The sequence below is a fragment of the Pyrgilauda ruficollis genome, unplaced genomic scaffold (assembly GCF_017590135.1).
Source record: "Pyrgilauda ruficollis isolate IOZ18807 unplaced genomic scaffold, ASM1759013v1 scaffold361, whole genome shotgun sequence".
In the NCBI taxonomy this organism is placed as follows: Eukaryota; Metazoa; Chordata; class Aves; order Passeriformes; family Passeridae; genus Pyrgilauda; species Pyrgilauda ruficollis.
The window spans coordinates 91,186-110,235 of record NW_024525057.1 but is presented as its reverse complement, the minus strand read 5'-3'; the positions used below and the strand labels follow the sequence as shown (position 1 = coordinate 110,235).

General features: G+C 48.1%; 1 protein-coding gene across 1 annotated transcript; it reads right to left on the bottom strand.

The window, feature by feature from the left end:
* Positions 1-10,411: 10,411 nt before the first annotated feature.
* LOC121358000 (runt-related transcription factor 1-like) lies at positions 10,412-17,564 on the bottom strand. The gene is made up of 2 exons (XM_041475826.1): positions 17,555-17,564; positions 10,412-16,290 (listed from the first exon to the last, which is right to left on the bottom strand). Exons 1-2 carry the CDS (start codon positions 17,562-17,564, stop codon positions 15,752-15,754), a joined length of 549 nt encoding a protein of 182 aa, XP_041331760.1. The 3' UTR covers positions 10,412-15,751.
* Positions 17,565-19,050: the final 1,486 nt, after the last annotated feature.

Sequence of the window (19,050 nt, the reverse complement as noted above, 5' to 3'; positions counted from 1 at the left end):
CATGTAAACTAGTTTGGGGGAAAGTCTAGTGTGCATAAGGATCTATGAATATGACACAGGTTGATGTAATGAAAAGGTATTTAAGGGGTATCCCTGAAGATAACAGGGTGCTCTTTGGCTGAGTAATAACCCTTGCTCTGTGGTCCTTGTCTCCTGTTGTCCTTTATTAAACTTTTTAAATTTTCACAGGAGAGTGAACGCGTTTTTCACAAAGGTCTCTTCCAACCCTGCTAATTCAGAGATTCTGTGACCGCTGCGGCACCCGAACACCAGGCTGGGTTTGATGGAGATGTTTCCCTGCACTCGAACCCAGGCTGGGTTTAACAGAGCTGTTTGCTCAGCACTAAAACCCAGGCTGGGTTTGACAGAGCTGTTTCCCCAGCACTAAAACCCAGGCTGGGTTTGACAGAGCTGTTTCCCCAGCACTAAAACCCAGGCTGGGTTTGACAGAGCTGTTTCCCCAGCACTGAAACCCAGGCTGGGTTTGACAGAGCTGTTTCCCAGGAGCTGTTTCCCCAGCACTCGAACCCAGGCTGGGTTTGACAGAGCTGTTTCCAGCTGGGTGCGCAGACCGAGTAAGGCTGAGGCAGCATCGCCTGGAGTCGGGCTCCATCTGCCGGGAATTTCAGTGACACACAGCGGCCACGGCACTTCGGGAGCCTCTTCCCTGCCGCCCTGCCCTGTCCCCTCCTGCCTGCGCTCCGCAGGGAATGCTCCCCTCTCGGACCGATAGAGGAGAGCAGAACTGGCCAGGATTGTACAGGCAGCGGCCTCATCCCTCCCCTGGCACAGCCTGGCAGAGCCGAAGTGAAGCAGGAGCAGCCCTGCTGAGCCTGGGGGGTTCTGTTTCTGTGCCGCAGGACTGCACAGGTGGAACGTGCAGAGTTAGAGAATAGCAGAGTTAGAAGGATCCTGAGAATTCCCTGAGTTAGGCACCCACCAGGACCATCCAGTGCCACCAGACCCCCAAAATCCCAGCCTGGGCATCCCTGGCAGCGCTGGCCAAAGGCTCCTGGAGCTCTGGCAGCCTCGGGGCCGTGCCCATTCCCTGGGCAGCCTGGGCAGTGCCAGCAGCCTCTGGGGAAGAACCTTTCCCTGAAATCCAAGCTAACCCTGCCCTGGCCCAGCCCCAGGCACTCCCTGGGTGCTGTCAGGTCACAGGGAGCAGAGATTCTGATCTCTGCTGTCCCTTGGCAGGAGCTGTAGACCCCAATGAATCCCCTCTCAGTCTCCTTTTCTCCAGGACAAGCCGAGATCCTTCAGCCCCTCCAGACCCTTCACCATCTCTGCATCCCTGCTCTGGACACTCTCTGAGAGCATTAATGTCCTTTTCACATTGTGCTGCCCAAAGCTGCTCCCAGGACTCGAGGTGAGGCCACCCCAGCCCAAAGCAGAGCTGTGACCTTTGCAGCCCCAGAGCTTGTTCAGCTTTGAAGGACCCACTCCCATCCTCTGACCCAAACTGTCTCAGCAATGCCATCTGTACAGTTTGTGTTTAACACTTCCAGAGGGTGTGGAAACAGCCAAGGGGGGTTTTGTCCCCAGGGCCTGTGTCCATAACAGTTGTGGCCTCTGACTGTTTACCCCATTAAGTCCCTCTCCTCTCTGGCAGGGAAAAACGATTTCTTCTTCCATCCACCCCAGCTCAGCCATTCTCCAGGAAGACCTGAGTCAGATGTTTGGTACCTAAACCAAATACCTGAGGAAGGTGGGGAAGAGGGAGACAATTGCTGGAGGGAGACACACAGCTACTGAACCAGCCTAATGTAAACAAGATCTAAAGCAAGAGTTCAAAGTTATTAAAACTAGGGGAAAATGCCAAAGAAGGAAATTCTTCTCTGTTCAGTCACTCAGCTCTGGAGCCAATGAAACCTGCTTCACTATTCCTGAAAGATGATTTATGGACATGTTTTTCTAATGGAGACAACAATAACAACAACTGTGACCCTTTTCATCCACGGAGCTCAAAGGGCTTCTCAAAGATCAGTGTCACTTGTGCAAGGAGGAAACTGAGGCACGGGGAGGGAGGCATTTTGCTCCAGCAAGTGGAGAAGGCAGGGATAAACCCTGAGTTAGGTACAGTCTGTGCTGAGATGCATCACTCAGCACACAGAAGTCACTCAGGGACAAGGAGAGTGTGAGTGGTGGCACAGATGAGAAAAGAGGCACCTGAGCAGTTGAATTGAGAGAAATGAGCAGCTGGGAGCAAATGAGATTGTTCTCCTCCTTGAGGTATTTGCCTTCATCAGCAGCACAGAAGATCCTAATTCCTAGGATGGTTTAGCTCTAACATGTTTGTTTTATCAAGGATAGAAAAAACATTCAGGAGTTTTTGGTTTGGTTTGGTTTTTTCCCCCAGCTTTTTACAACTAGAGAAACCACAATTTGGGGACTGTTCTGGTGTCTTTTTAACAGCCAATTAAAAACCTCATTCACTTAACAGAACTGGGGTTTGTCTCCTTGAGCTTTTTTCTGTTTCCTAATTGCAATATCCACCTGGGAGGGATAAAAGAGATTGGAAATATAATTTCACTTATTTAAAGTTTTGGAATAAATTTGACCTCCTGCTTGGCCCTCTTCTCCCCCAACTCCCTCTTCCCTCCTGTGCCACCAAAACTGGATTTGTGTGGGAGGCACATCTCAACATCCCTGTTGATATTACTGCAAACAAGCACAAAAACATCCCTCACAGAACACTCTTCTCTGAGTGTTCTGTGGTCCTAAAAGCCTTGAGAAGTGGCAAAACTCACCACCCACAGAGAGGGGACTCCATGGGAGACTCATTTCTCATCTTTAGTGGAACCACACTTGGAAACTTCTGGAATGTTTTATGTGGTGCCTTAATGAGAGTTAAGGTGCGTGGAAGGTTTTAGGAAGTTGAAAACGTCCAGCTTGGCCATGGGACACTGAGAAAGGAGGTGGATATTTTCCAGCAGGTGATAGGGCTGAAGACCCAGGCAAGTTGGGCAGTACAGGAATCCCAAAAGGGATCCCAAAAATCAGCTCAGACTAATGGGATCACACTGGGAAAGGCAGGACTGAGGTAAAACAGCACCTTTAACACCTTAGAGCTGCAAAAATCATCCAGGTGACCCAGTGGGCAGCACTGAAAATCAACCAAAAATCCCTGGATTTTTGTCTCTCACACCTGGGGCTGCTTGGAAATATTTGGGCTGGGCTGTGGTGCAAGCTGCTGACTCAGCCCAGCCTTGTCGTGCTGCTTCCCACAAAGTGACAATCCTGGAAGGGCCAGCATTCCCAGGATTGGCAGGCTCCAGCCTTTGGCAACAAAGATCATTCAGCTTTCATCATTTTCAAAAGGATGCCACTGAACCATTTTTCTGGACTACACTGAGAGATTTTTGCCATCTGCAGAAAATTTTGATTTTTGGTGCATAAAGTTTTGATTTTTCATGCAGAAAGTTCTGATTTTTCCATTCTAAAATAGAACAACTTCCACTCATCCAGCCCCAAAATCGTAATTCCCATGGGATGGACACACTGGTTGGGATCACACATCCCCCAAAGTCAGCTGTGCTGAGCTGACATCTCTGTGCTCCTGGCCTGCAGGAAGCTGGGGAAATATCAGAGACAAGGGATTAAAATTCAAAAAGAAAGGAAGATTTTCTTTCCCCCCTCCTCCACAAATTTAGCCACGGTTTTATGGGGCAAAAGTGAAACTGGAAATGTTCCTGTGTGAAATAACCTTGATGCAGAACTCATTTCAGAGGGGAAGGGTGAAGTTTGCCATAGAGGCTTCATGTAGGGATTTTGCTGTTTCAGTGAAAATTCACTGATTTTCAAGGAATTTCAGGTCCCTTCCAACTCAAACCATTTTATGATTCTATGAACTGGGAGGTCTCAGTCCTGAGGGATTCTGGTGTGAGAAAACAGGGAAATAAACCGCAGCAGGAATAAACCTGGTGGTGTTGAGAAGCACTTTCAGTTGTCAGAGCTCCTCGCGAGCCATGCCTGGGTCTCCTCTGCTCACAGGATGTGTCCAGTGTAAATCTGCCACTAAAGCTACAGTAAATTTTCTAGTAAATTTATTATTTCTAGTAAATTCCTGCTAAAATGATGGCTTCAAAAACACCTGTGTGGAAGAAGTATTTTACAGGCTGGGTTACCTTTTCCTTATCTGGTGGCTCAATGTTTTCTTGTTTTGTTTATCCATTATTAATCCTCACCAAAGCAAGCTCAGTTTGTGTGAGTTTCTTTTTTTCCTTATAATATATATATATATTTTTTTTAATTTATGATAGATGCTGGACAGTGTTAGTCTAAGAATTTCAGATTAATGTAAATGAAGGCACTACTAAATTAGGGTTGCTGTGAGGCTGTATTGATGTGCTGTGTTCCTGTGTTTGAGGCACTTTTTGGTGCTCCAGGAAACAATTCTGGTTCAGCAGGGAGCAGCTTCCCTCTCTCACGGTTGGCCAGGACCACCCCAGTGTTATTTATTTATTTTTTTTTGGTCTCTTATTTTATCCCTTATTAAACTTTACAAAAATTCTTTATCTTCTCCTCCGTTTTTCACACTTCCCTCAGGAAAATGAGGTTTTTCCAAAGCCCTCAGCACAGCGCTTGCCCCCTCCCTGCTCCGCAAGCAGGCTGGGTTGGAAATCTGTGGATTAGATTTTCTCCTTAAATTGTTTTATCCTCCTGTCGAAAAAACCCAAACAATTCCCAGACAGTGACTCGTGCTGACTAATCCAGTCTGGGAGACTTCGAGGTGTCCCTGTAACCTAAAACCAGCAAACAAGCTTCCTAATTCAGTAGCTAGACATTCCACTGGGGACCTGGAGGTTCTGGGCTTTTATTTTCCTTCTCCTCAGGGTTAAACACGCTTTTATCTGCGCCGTGCCTCCCTCCCCCAGCAGGCAGGAGTTGGGATGAGCTGGAATTCGGACATTCCTTTCCTGCCTACACTTCAAAGTGCTGCTCCACAGGGCATCCCGGTGGCAGAGTTATTGGGAGCAAAAACAGGGAGCAGAGGTGGGGCTCTGCCAGGAGAACGTGGGGTACTTGTGGTGCCTTGGGAAGGCTGACCCAGAGCAGAGGCTGGGCAGAGCTATAGAACTCCCTGCTCTGTGCACAGAGCTCACCATCCCATAATATGAAGCTCAGACCCACACACTAAAGCAGCACAGAATCTTAAAAATGTAAAAGCTGAAACCTGAGGCATCACGTAGAGTAATGATTGAGATATTCCCAAATCATCCCACAGCCCTGGAAGAAACTCACTGTTGCAAAAAAAAATGTGGGGACAAGGAAAAATCCTATTTTTGGCCCTTTTACAGTGCTGGGCTGAGTCAGATTTTAGTCATGTCTGGAAGGCACAGGGCCATTACAGTGGGAGCAGTGGCAGATTTCTGAGCTCTGGAGGTTGTGAACAAGCTCTGTCTGGGAGCAGATAATGCAGTTTATTGTCTGCTCTGTGACCACACACGCTGAGCCAGAACAGCTTTCCAGGGAAAGGGATCTCGCTCCGGCCCCACGGATCCACAAGGGGCCTGTAGCCACTGGGAAGGGGAGAAGCTGTGTGCACCCAAGGGAACACAGCTGGGTTATTTGTCCAGAAAATCCCTGTGGGGCTGGACACACACCTGGGTTATTTGTCCAGAAAATCCCTGTGGGGCTGGACACACACCTGGGTTATTGATCCAGAAAATCCCTGTGGGGCTGGACACACACCTGGGTTATTTGTCCAGGACACCTGTGTGGATTTGTACACACACCTGGGCTGTTTATCCAGAAAATTCCTCTGGATTTGGACATACGCCTGTGTTATTGATCCAGAAAATCCCCATGGGGCTGGACACACACCTGGGTTATTGATCCAGAAAATCCCCATGGGACTGGACATACACCTGGGTTATTTGTCCAGAAAATCCCTGTGGGGCTGGACACACACCTGGTTATTGATCCAGAAAATCCCTGTGGTGTTGAACACACACCTGGTTATTGATCCAGAAAATCCCTGTGGTGTTGGACACACACCTGGGTTATTGATCCAGAAAATCCCTGTGGGACTGGACACACACCTGGGTTATTGATCCAGAACACCTGTGTAAATTTGGACACACACTTGGGTTATTGATCCAGGACATCCCTGTGGATCTGGACACACAGCTGGGTTATTTTCCCAGGACACCTGTGTGGGGTTGGACACACAGCTGGGTTATTTTCCCAGGACACCTGTGTGGAGCTGGACGGTGCCTTGAGGGCTGATGGTGCTTAATGAGCCCTCACAGGCAGGCTGTGGGAGAGCTCCGGGGACAGTGGCCTCTGTAATTACAGCTCATTAAAAGCTGGGTGTGAAGTGCCACAAGAAGTCAACAACATTTTGCATTCATCCTTGGTGGCCCCTCCTCTCACCACCTGCGGCCTCCAGCCTTGGTCTTCATCACCTTCCGGGCCCTTTCCTCCTCCTCCTCGCTCTCGAGCAGCCACACGGGGCGGGGGAGGTTGAGCTGGACATTCCCAGTTGCCCAAACTGGTGTGGTGGGGTCACCTCTGGGTCCCAAGGGCTGCCCTGGCTTCCCATGGGCTCTGAGCTCCCTCTTTTCCTGGGCAGGGAAGAATGCAGAGGGGCAGGAGAGGGAGCTGCTCCTGCTCCCAGCCCTCAGCCAGCATCGAGCAGGTGCCACTGCTCAGAGTGGCACAACCACGCTGGAAACTGGGGAATTTGGGGATGGGAGGGATTCTCCTCAGTCCAGCTGCCTGGCAAGGAGGAGGACAGGGAGTGGGATCTATGGATCTGCTCAGTGTGGGATCCATGGATCTGTTCAGAGTGGGATCCATGGGTCTGCTCAGAGCGGGATCCATGGATCCATTCAGAGTGGGATCCATGGGTCTGCTCAGAATGGGATTTGTGGAGCTGCTCATTGTGGGATCCATGGGTCTGCTCAAAGTGGGATCCATGGATCTGTTCTGAGTGGGATCCACGGATCTGTTCAGAGTGGGATCCATGGATCTTCTCAAAGTGGGATCCACAGAGCTTCTCAGAGTGGGATCCATGGATCTGCTCAAAATTCCCTGTGGGGCTGGACACACACCTGGGTTATTTGTCCAGGACACCTGTGTGGATTTGTACACACACCTGGGCTGTTTATCCAGAAAATTCCTCTGGATTTGGACATACGCCTGTGTTATTGATCCAGAAAATCCCCATGGGACTGGACATACACCTGGGTTATTTGTCCAGAAAATCCCTGTGGGGCTGGACACACACCTGGGTTATTTGTCCAGGACACCTGTGTGGATTTGGACACACACCTGGGCTGTTTATCCAGAAAATTCCTCTGGATTTGGACATACGCCTGTGTTATTGATCCAGAAAATCCCCATGGGACTGGACATACACCTGGGTTATTTGTCCAGAAAATCCCTGTGGGGCTGGACACACACCTGGTTATTGATCCAGAAAATCCCTGTGGTGTTGAACACACACCTGGTTATTGATCCAGAAAATCCCTGTGGTGTTGGACACACACCTGGGTTATTGATCCAGAACACCTGTGTAAATTTGGACACACACTTGGGTTATTGATCCAGGACATCCCTGTGGATCTGGACACACAGCTGGGTTATTTTCCCAGGACATCCGTGTGGATCTGGACACACAGCTGGGTTATTTTCCCAGGACACCTGTGTGGGGTTGGACACACAGCTGGGTTATTTTCCCAGGACACCTGTGTGGAGCTGGACGGTGCCTTGAGGGCTGATGGTGCTTAATGAGCCCTCACAGGCAGGCTGTGGGAGAGCTCCGGGGACAGTGGCCTCTGTAATTACAGCTCATTAAAAGCTGGGTGTGAAGTGCCACAAGAAGTCAACAACATTTTGCATTCATCCTTGGTGGCCCCTCCTCTCACCACCTGCGGCCTCCAGCCTTGGTCTTCATCACCTTCCGTGCCCTTTCCTCCTCCTCCTCGCTCTCGAGCAGCCACACGGGGCGGGGGAGGTTGAGCTGGACATTCCCAGTTGCCCAAACTGGTGTGGTGGGGTCACCTCTGGGTCCCAAGGGCTGCCCTGGCTTCCCATGGGCTCTGAGCTCCCTCTTTTCCTGGGCAGGGAAGAATGCAGAGGGGCAGGAGAGGGAGCTGCTCCTGCTCCCAGCCCTCAGCCAGCATCGAGCAGGTGCCACTGCTCAGAGTGGCACAACCACGCTGGAAACTGGGGAATTTGGGGATGGGAGGGATTCTCCTCAGTCCAGCTGCCTGGCAAGGAGGAGGACAGGGAGTGGGATCTATGAATCTGCTCAGAGTGGGATCCATGGATCCATTCAGAGTGGGATCCATGGGTCTGTTCTGAGTGGGATCCACGGATCTGTTCAGAGTGGGATCCATGGATCTTCTCAAAGTGGGATCCACAGAGCTTCTCAGAGTGGGATCCATGGATCTGTTCTGAGTGGGATCCGTGGATTTGTTCAGAGTGGGATCTATGGGTCTGCTCAAAGTGGGATCCATGGATTGTCTCAAAGTGGGATCCATGGATCTTCTCAAAGTGGGATCCACAGAGCTGCTCAGAGTGGGATCCATGGATCTGCTCAGAGTGGGATGCATGGATCTGCTCAAACTGGGATCCATGGAGCTGCTCAGAGTGGGATCCATGGGTCTGCTCAGAGTGGGATCTATGCATCTTCTCAAACTGGGATCCATGGAGCTGCTCAGTGTGGGACATGGATCTGCTCAGTGTATGATCCATGGATCTGTTCAGAGTGGGATCTGTGGATCTGTTCAGAGTGGGATCCACAGATCTGCTCAAAGTGTGATCCATGGGTCTGCTCAAAGTAGGATCCATGGATCCATTCAGAGTGGGATCCCTGGATCAGCTCAAAGTGGGACCCATGGATCAGCTCAGAGTGGGATCCTTGGATCTGCTCAGAGTGGGATCCATGGATCTGCCTTCCCTTCCTCTCCACAACCAGAGCTCTGCTGCTCTGATCTTTACAAAATCTTTAAATTCCAGCAGCCTGCTCTGATCAGAAGAGCAGAAAGCTCTTTTGAGCAGTCGTCAAAACCCAGCAGCAGATATTCCTGCTGAGATGCCCTTGGGCGTCATATTTTTGGGTTTGTTTTGACTATTGCTATTTGTGGCTTCTTTTCCTGCGTGTCAAAACCAGCGACAAAATAAACACGTGCTCTGCCTCGTCGTGCACCTCGAGGGAAAGGCTCTTGGGTTTCACGGGGTCAGGGGAGGAATCTTCAGAAATACAAGTGCAGTATTTTAGGGTCGTGCTGGAAAGAAATGTGAGGGGCCACGCTGAGTAGGAAAACCAAAAACCACATCAGAGATGGGGCTGCTGAAATTTCTGCCTCTAAAGAGGCCCTTGGGATCCAGTCACTGTTTCCTCTTAGTGTTTTGGCCTTAATTTGAAATAGATAATGTGGATTATGGTTTGAGAGATGGGGGGCTACTCTGTGAGCTGGCAGAAGAAAAATGCACCTTTGATACTTTGCTTTATATAAATATATATAAATTATATATAAAAAGTATATATATAATATATATATTTATATTTATATTGTATATATTATAAATGTGTGGTTCCCTGGTTATTGTGGAGAAGGATATTACTGAAAACTTCTTTAATATCATGAAATATGTTGTTCAGGGCCAATATTAGAAGGTCTTTTGTCTATATCTACAGATGCCTGGATACAGAGTCTTTCAAAATGAACTTTCAATATATTTTGCTAATTTTGAAAGCTTGGTACACCCATAGTAATGTTTCATTTACCCTTTTGTTTAATTATTTATTTAAAGAGGAAAAAAGCACAAATTTTTAAAGTAACATCACCTTAAAATCTGTTTTGGTCCTTAAAATCTGTCCTTGCTCCTCAAGGAAGGTTCAAACCATCAGCAGTGAAAAGCATCCAATCCAAGAACGAAAGATGAAGAAAAATAAGAGCTATAGATGAATCTGAAATGCTGAAATTTAATTGAGAAGCCAGGGATTAAATGCAATTATTGGACTTCTGTAGATGCAAAACCTCCTTTCATGGAATCATGGAATGGTTTGGGTTGGGAGGGGCCTCAAATCCCAGCCAGTGGCACCCTGCCATGGCAGGGACACCTTCCCCTGTGCCAGGCTGCTCCAGCCCCAGTGTCCAGCCTGGCCTTGGCACTGCCAGGGATCCAGGGGAATCTCTGGGCAGCCTCACTGTAAAGTTTCCCTCTTGCTTTGGTGTCCCATTGGATTTCAGGCCTTTCACCAGCTTACTCCACAGCAGGAAAATACCATTTTGACAAAAAGGAAAGAAATAATTGAAAAACCAAAAGCATGGCAACCTATTTTTGATGTTGTGAGTGCCACACGCTCGGCACCCTCCTCCTGATGGCTCCTTTTTCCCTGAGAGGGTTTTTTTTCTTCTCCCAGATAAAAAAAAATGCACCAGGCCCACGTGCATACTTGTCAAACATTTTATTTGTCATTCACACTAATTATGATATTGAATTTACAGAGGAAACTGTGGTACAAAGAAAGAAAGAAAGAAAGAAAAGAAAGAAAGAAAAGGAAGAAAAGTGTTCATTAGAACTACTGCAGCAGTCCAGCTGCTCTGGGTAGTTGTAATGAATTCTCCTGTGGTGCTGGACACAGCCATCCCTGTGGACAGCAAAATTTACCCCGGGGTGCTATCTAGAGATTCCTGGAGTGGGGGGAAAATAAAACCTACTCTATTCTCTTTTCCTATCTGGTTCCAAAAATCAGCAGCCACCCCCTGCCCTCCCTCCCTCCCCAGGAAGAAAAATCAACCTCCCAAAAAAATCCCCAACCTGATGGTTTCTCCTTCAGGAAAAGTTCAGCGTGAAAGGGAAAATGTTTTGTAAACATAGCCAGAAAATGCTGAACAAATTCCCTTTGGTGCCACTCTGGGGGCTGTGTCCCCCCTCAGCCTCCCCACCTCACACTGAAATTTTGGTTTTAAAAAGAGCTGGAATTGTCCAACCCAAAATACCACAAATAACCCACAGATTTTATATTTTTTTTGCATGTTTGTTTCTCCCCTACCACAAAAAAGTGAAGGATGTTGGATAGAGACCATGCTATAACTGTTTACAAAAGTGAATAAAATGTAGTTCCTCTTGAAGCCTAAAAATAACTAATTTGGAAAAGAAATAAGTCTCACTACAGTATTTCAGCAAACACAAAGGTAAGTTCATTAAAAACACAGAAAAAAAAAAAAGCGAAAAACGCAGAGTAATTACAAGCACTAAATATTTTGGCTAGGAAGCTTTGGAAATCTATTTACAGACATAAATACAAGTAACTCTGGGGATGCAACCCTCGAAGGACAAGGAGAAAAACGCCCAGTGGTTGGGACTGACCCAGCGAGGTGAACAAAAACCCAGCGGCAAAATGGAACGAGGCAGGAAAACACGGCAGAGTTTTGCTCCGAGGACAGAAAACCGATCCACTCCTCCCTGAATTTCAAACACACCCACGGAAAAGGACACCCAGGAAGCAGCAGTGAATGTTTCAACAGCGCAGGAAATTTGGGATGTTTTGGTAAAGGCTGTTTGGAGGAGATGATTTTTCTCCTTCCCGGTGGAGAATTTGTACAAATCAAACCCTTCCCAGCAGGGATGCTCTCTGCACCCTCTTGTCCCTGCATTACAGCTCCTCTGCAATGCCCTGGGAGCGAGCAGGAACTCTTAAATGAATTTAAATGTCCTTGGAGAGGGAAATATTTGTCCTCAGAGCCAGTAAAATTTACGTTGAACATGTCTGATGTGGACAAGGGGCTGTGTCTTGTGAAAGGAGCACCCAAGTTGAGAGTAAGGACAGCCAGGAGCTGAATTTTGGGAGGGTGAGGTACCTAAAGCACTCAACTGACTGCAGCTCCAGAGCAGAAGCACAAGAATTTTATTTTTCTGATTCCATTCAGCTCCCAGGATGTTAAAGCTATATAAATATATATATTATATCCATATAAAAATATATATTTATGCACTCCAATTTGGAGATGGGAATGGGGGAAATGTTTTATCCAAATGTCTTTTTTTTTCTGCCTGTTATGTGCTCTTAAAATATAAGAGGAAAGATGTGAGAGCATTTTCACAGCCTTGAAAAACTGTGCCATCCGTAGTGATGGCTACAAAACCAAATATGTGAGTAAAATTTGGTTTCTGATGAGTGAATACACTGAAACCCACAGTGATTAATTAAACAGATTAATTGGCAGGGATAATGCACTTGGCTTTTCCTTTCCTTTGCAGTGCTGGACATACCCAGAGAGGCTGGACTCCAAAATTTGGTTTATGGCAATAAAAACACAGGAAACACTGAGAAATTCCAAAAAAAGTGTCAACAAGGACAGAGGGGAAAGTGGTGGTGACCAGTTCTGTATTTCCTCATCCTGTTCACAGCAGGGAGAGCCAAATTCAACCTCACCTTCAGCATGAGTGGAGACAAAGGAGAGGAACAAACAGAAGAAATGTTTGATTTAGAGTCTGAGAGTTGCCAGCTCCCTGTTCCTGTGAATCCCTGGTTTTTCACCTTCCAGGGTGGGTGGGTTTCATTTCTGTGGCTGAAAGAGCTGAGGCACAAAGGAGGTTGTGGTGTCCCACAGGCCTGGCAGTGTGCTGACCACACTGAGCTCACTCCTGAAGTCATGGAATCATCAAATCATGGAATAGTTTGGGTTGGGAGTGACCTCAAAGCCCACCCAGTGCCCCCCTGCCATGGCAGGGACACCTTCCCTGTGCCAGGCTGCTCCAGCCCCAGTGTCCAGCCTGGCCTTGGGCACTGCCAGGGATGGGGAATCCACAACCTCTCTGGGCACCCTGTGCCAGGGCCTCACAAATTTCACAGGGATGAATTTATTCCAAATATCCCATGTAACCCTGCCCTCCTTCATCTTAACACCATCCTCCTCCTCCTATCACTCCCTGCTTTTGTTAAAATTCCCTCTCCAGGTCACCTGGCCCTTCCTGGCTCCTCCGAGCTCCTCTCCTCTCCCTCCCTGCTGTGTTTCCACTCCCAGCTCTGTGAACTTTGGTGGTCCAGTCACAAGGCAGATGTGAGAGCTGTAATCAATTACCATTTTAATTGAGAGCTGTAAAAAATTAGGGTTTGAATTGCACAGAATGTGCCAAATGGATTCTGCAACAGAGCTACTGCTCAGTGATGTGGGACTTTTTTTTTAGGATAATGAAGAGAATTAGGATATTTAGGATATTGAGAGAATCCAGCTATGGAAATGCTACAACCGGGGGGTCTCTGTATTTCTGAATTCAGCAGGGTCTCCAGACTTTCAGTATATATTTCTGATAGAATTTGGATGTTTTCTGTCTTTTTTTTTTTTTTTCAGAGCAAACTCTGGAAATATAAAGATATTTCATTAAATGAAAAGCACAAGGCCATGTGTTTTAACAGAAACATTCTGGGCTTTTGCTCAGATCTCTTGAAACACTCCCTATTTTCTACACAAAAACGACCTTATTGACAATGGAAATTCTTTGATTCTTTTCAATACCAAAGTGCTACTGCATCCAACTCAAACAAAGAAGCAAAATCATATATATATATATAAAAAAAGAGAAAACTTGAAAAACAAATGGTTTTAAATAAGTCCAGCTGTTTTGCTGCCTGCAGCCAAGGATCTTTTTAATTTGAATCCTTTTAACTTTTAAATCTTTTTTTAAAACATCAAACACTGATCTGAAGTCCTGCTTTCAAATACTCTCTGAGTTGACCTGCAATTGTTTCTCTGGTTTGAGAGGTACATTAAATAATAATCAGCTCATTTGGGACGCACACGTGTCAACATCAGCAGTTTGGAGTTCAGGAGTAGTACAAGAGCTGCATTCAGAGCAAACCCTCAATAAAATAGTGCCAAAAACGTTACAGTGACATCTGATATGTTTGTGCTGGGGTGACGGGCAGCGGTGACGGCTCCGAGCTGAACCTGCTCCTCGTAAAACCCTTGTAGATTTACTACAGGGCACCACATTGGCTACACCACCTTTAAATACCCCTCCTCTTCTCCCAGAAGAGGAGGAAAGGGTTGTCCAGGCCCTGGCTTTTCTGGAGCTTTCCAGGAAGGGATGTGTTTGCCGGCAGATTGGAACGTGGCTTTTGTGCCGCACGGAAATCCTGGGAGCAAATCTCACCCGGATTCCATCCGAGCCAGGACTTCCCCCTTGCCGTGGGAATCACAGAACCAGGGAATGGTTTAGGTTGGGAGGGGATCTTGAAGCTCATTCACCAAAATTGCCATGGGCAGGGACACCTTCCACTGTCGCAGGGTGCTCCAACCTGGCCTTGGACAATTCCAGGGATCCAGGGGCAACCAGAGCTTCTTTGGGAAGGGCCTGCCCACCCTGCCAGGGAACAATTCCTTCCCAGTTCCCATCCAGCCCTGCCCTCTGGCAGTGGGAGCCATTCCCTGTGTCCTGTCACTCCAGTGGGCGGGTATTTAATTAGGGAATATTGAATTTGCCTTAGGAAGTATCTACATCCTGATTCCTGATCCTGAGGGCCACCACTGGTGACAAAGTAGGGGGAGGGAGAGATGACTCCACCACTTGGAAAGGTACAGAAATTCCCAGGGATTTTTGTGCCTTCCAGCAGGAACTGGGCACCTCAATGCCTTTGAGGACCTAAGCTGAGTAAAATGAGAGAGAGATAATTGTAAACAATATTTTTAGGGAATTAAGAGGTCACTTTTGCCCATCGTTATTCCAGCCTTTTTCAACATGAGAAATTTGACTTTGGCTGCTACCAAAAAAAGGCAATTGCTGATATTTTTTTTTTAATATAGGCATATTTAAATAATAATAGTATCAACAAATAAGAAAAGTCTAAATATCAGGCATAAATATCAATGAACTCGTCAAAGAAATACAGTAGTTGAAAATGACCCAAGGCTGTAGCCGTTGTGTTAAAAAAAAAAAAGTCCAAGAGATAAAAAGTTAAATTAACTCATTGAAAAAGGGGCTGATTCTTTCAGTTGACAAAGCAAGAAAGAAGCAAGCATGATTAAAACAAAAAAAAGAGCAAAATATTTTTTTTTTTTTTGCAATTTATAAGGTGCCAAGAGAAATAAAACAAATTAGATGCAAAGCAGGATGAGCTGCATCCTAAAAAAAAACCCAACAAAACCAAAAAACACCAAAAAACCTAAACCCAAAACAAAACAAAACAAAAAACCCCAGTAATAAAAAACTCCATATTCTTTGGAATATACAAACAAAACAAAGAAAAAGAAAGAATGAAGTCCAACATATAAAACCTCTCATTCACAGCATTGCTAAAACAGAAGCGTTCACAGTTTCCCTCTGGGAATCTTCCTATACTTCCTTACACTTAAGATGTCCCTAAGATGCAGTAAACTCGCTAAGATTTGGGGTTTTTTTAAGGTTTTAAGTCTTAAAAATAGAAATTAACCAAAGCTCTCTTTTAGGGCTGTGGAGACCTTCAAGCCCAGGCACGTTGGGAAGCCACAGGCCTGGAATCAGGCTGGATACCCTTCTACCCACCCTCGCTACCTCTGCACCACCAGCTGGGCCGTCCTCCTTCCCAGAAGCTCGTTCTCCTGCCGGGAATTCTTTGCCGGAGCGACGCGGCTCCACCAGGGCCTGGCGACGAGAGCCACCACCCCTGGCAGCGCTGACTTCCGAAGGGTTTGCTCCTGAAACTCGTGGATGAACGCGGCAGGGCCCGCAGGGGAGTTTCTGGCATCCCTCCGGGCGCCGGGAAATGGGAAGTCCGTCAGTCCTGACCCTCGAGCTCCTTCCGACCTCCTCAGTACGGCCTCCACACGGCCTCCTCCAGCCTGGCCGTGCTGGCCATGTTGGTGGGCGAGTTGCTGTGGCTGCCTTCGGCCTCCACCACGTCGCTTTGGTTGGGCAGGTTGGGGTTGAGCAGCGTGGAGCCCGTGGAGGCGTTGGTGCAGGGCGGGTGGATGCGCGGCGGCGAGCGGTCCCCGCCCGAGATCATGGAGAACTGGTAGGAGCCGGCCGAGGTGCCGTAGTACAGGTGGTAGGAGGGGGAGCTGGTCTGGAAGGGGCTGCCCTGAGCCTGGGAGGAGCCGGGGTAGGGCGGCGGGAGGTACGTGTGGTACCTGGTGGCCGTGGACATGGCCGACATGCCGATGCCGATGGCGGAGCTGACGGGCGTGGGCGTGTAGGTGAAGGCGCCCGGGTAGTGCATGCGAGGGTCGGAGATGGACGGCAGCGCCGGGAAGGAGCGGTCGATGCCCACCCGGGGGTCGCTGAACGCCGTCAGGTCGGAGGCTCCTGGGGGAAGGGGAGGGAAGGGAGGCAGAGGAATGTTATGGGATGCTCAGAATTCATCAGGTCGGGAGGAGCCTCTGAGATCGTCGAGGCCCGGCTGTGCCCCGTGCCCAGCTTGTTGCCCTGAGTGCCACGTCCAGGCCTTCCCTGGGCACCTGCACGGATGGGCACTCCAAACTTCCCTGGGCAGCCTCTGCCAAGGTCTGAGAACCCTTTCCATGGGGAAATTCCTGCTCTGGCCCAGCCTGAGGCCATTCCCTCTGCTCCTGTCCCTGTTCCCTTCAAAGGTCCCCCCTGAGCCTCCTTTTCTCCAGGCTGAGCTCCTTTCCCAGCTCCCTCAGCCCCTCCTGGGGCTCCAGCCCCTTCCCCAGCTCCTTACAGAATCCCTGGTGCTGGCAGAGCCCTCCCAGCCCAGGCAGTGCCAGCTGTGCCCCATGGCCACCTTGTCCCCAGCCCAGAGCACTCAGTGCCACCCCCAGGGGACACCTGCAGGGATGGGCACTGCAAAGCTCCCTGGGCAGCCCCTGCCAAGGCCTGAGCACCCTTTCCATGGGCAAATTCCTGCTGCTGGCCCAGCTGAGCCTGCCCTGGCCCAGCCCCTGTTGTCTCACTCTGAAATGTTCCACAGGAGAGTCAGATCCTGCTCTGCTTTTTCTGACATCCATAGAATTATGTCCAGTCCCATCCTCTCTTTCCCTGCCTGGATTAAACAAGAGGAGCAGATCCTCTTTAGGAAGGATCCTCACCATGACTCAGGTTAATGGAAGGTCTCATCCCCAGAGCTGCCAGCTCTTCCTGGTTAAGATAACAACAATAATTACGGGGAAAAAAAAATCTTTCCAGAAGAAAGACAACTTCTCCTGGCAGCCAGGGCGTGGAGTCTGCAGCCGAGGAGCCGTGTGCTGAAGGAAATATTCCTGAGGAGGAGCAGAGGGAAAAAAAAACTCTTGGCTCTCCCCAGATTCCAAGCTGGAGCAGACTGAGTCTGGGATTCTTGGAGCAGACACGCTCCAGAGCCAAGCTCTGAAAGCTCATCAGGACACATCAGCCCACCTTGAGGAGCTCCTCTTAATTTCTCAGGAGAGCTCTGAACTTGCTGTTTGCTTCCTTCAGAATTTACCATATTTTTTTTTTCCAAATTAATGGGAACACATTTCATTCCCCTAAACCCTGTCACCTTTAGGTTTAACATGGGAAAACACATGATGGGATGGAGCTGCAGGAGCTCTGGAGGAGGCAAGGTTAAGGTGGCATCTGCCAGATTTTAAATGTTACTTCCACACCTCATTCCTGAGAAACTTCCTAAAATTGCCTGGATACATCGTGAATCAGAGGAGGGTTCGTTCTGCCCTGGCAAAAAGCAGAGTAATGACATTTAATGTCAAGATGGTTCAAATATCCCACATTGTTGTTTTTTCCTTGGAGACACCAGGTCTTAAGTTGGGAGGGCCTAAAATCCTCCTCAAATTTGCTCTTTGTTCTGCCAAAAAGAAATTTTTTTTTCAAGTGTGGGTGACAGAAAAGGTTGTGATGGATTTTCCCAGGAATGCTGAATGACATTTAACGTAAGGAATTAGAACAGGAAAAGAAGGATGCTGACGTGGGAACAAAACCTTTCTAGGTTCCTTCACAAGGCATGAGAAGCTCTGCCAGCTCCAAGGAAAATCCCTGTGGCCATGGGCACAAAAAGCAGCTCTGTGGAAAAGAACCTGGGGATCCTGGAGGAGAACTAAGGGGAATTCTAATTCTTTAAATTTTTGATTTCTAATTCTGTGTAAATAAAGAATGATAAATTTTAGAGACTTCTTTTAAAAAGAAGAAATGGCTTTTTCTGAAAAGTTCCCCGTGCTTTCAGTTCTCTCTACAATGCACTTACCACCCAGACCCAACAAATAATTTAGATTTGGTGTGAGGCTTTCAAAGCAAGCTCTACATGACAACAACAGAGCAGGCTGGAGCACGTTCAAGTGCTTCCCTCTGATCTCAGAAGAAGCCCTGAGCCTTCAAACGAGAGCAAGATGTGGAGTTAAAGGAGGGATTTTTGCAAAAGCTGTATGCAAATTAGAATGATATGGCTCTCACTCCTTTATAGAAAAATTCCTGCTGCTGCACACACAGATTGCTTCAAGATGTGCAGGTCAGGGACGGTTAAACTGGGTGGAATTGGGGTGGCTTTCACTCCCATTTTTCTGGTGGCTTCTAAAGCTCTGCAGGACAATTTGATGGACATGGGAAACAAGAAAATCCAGTGCAACATCTAGAATGTCCAACCCCACCATCCTGCAGCCAATGTCCACCCAAAACCTGCTGTGCTCTGCTCTGGATTTAGAGTGAAGGAAGGAAACAGAGCTGGAATATCCTGGAATATCTTGGAATACCATCCTTTCCTTGGCAATCTTAATAATTTAAATCGCTTCCTAAACCTTCAAAGTGCTGCTTTTCCTAATTTTCCTTCTTTTTTGACAAAGCTCTGTTGGTCTCCCAACCCCAGGAGCAACCTGGGCAGTGAGAAGTGTCCCTGTCCCTGGCAGGGGTGGGAACGAGATGGGCTTTAAGGTTCCTCCCACCCCAAACCCCAAATCCCAGTCTGGGATTCAGGCTGGACACCAGAGGGAATTTCCTCCTGGAAAGGGTGGTCAGGCCTTGGGAAGAGCTGCCCAGGGAGGGGGTGGGGGTCACCAGGGAAGGGCTGGAGGTGGCACTCATGCTCTGGGCTGGGGACAAGGTGGCCGTGGGGCACAGCTGGGAATCCATGACCTTTGAGATCCTTCCCAGCCCAGTCTGGGATTGGTTTGTCACAAGCACAGG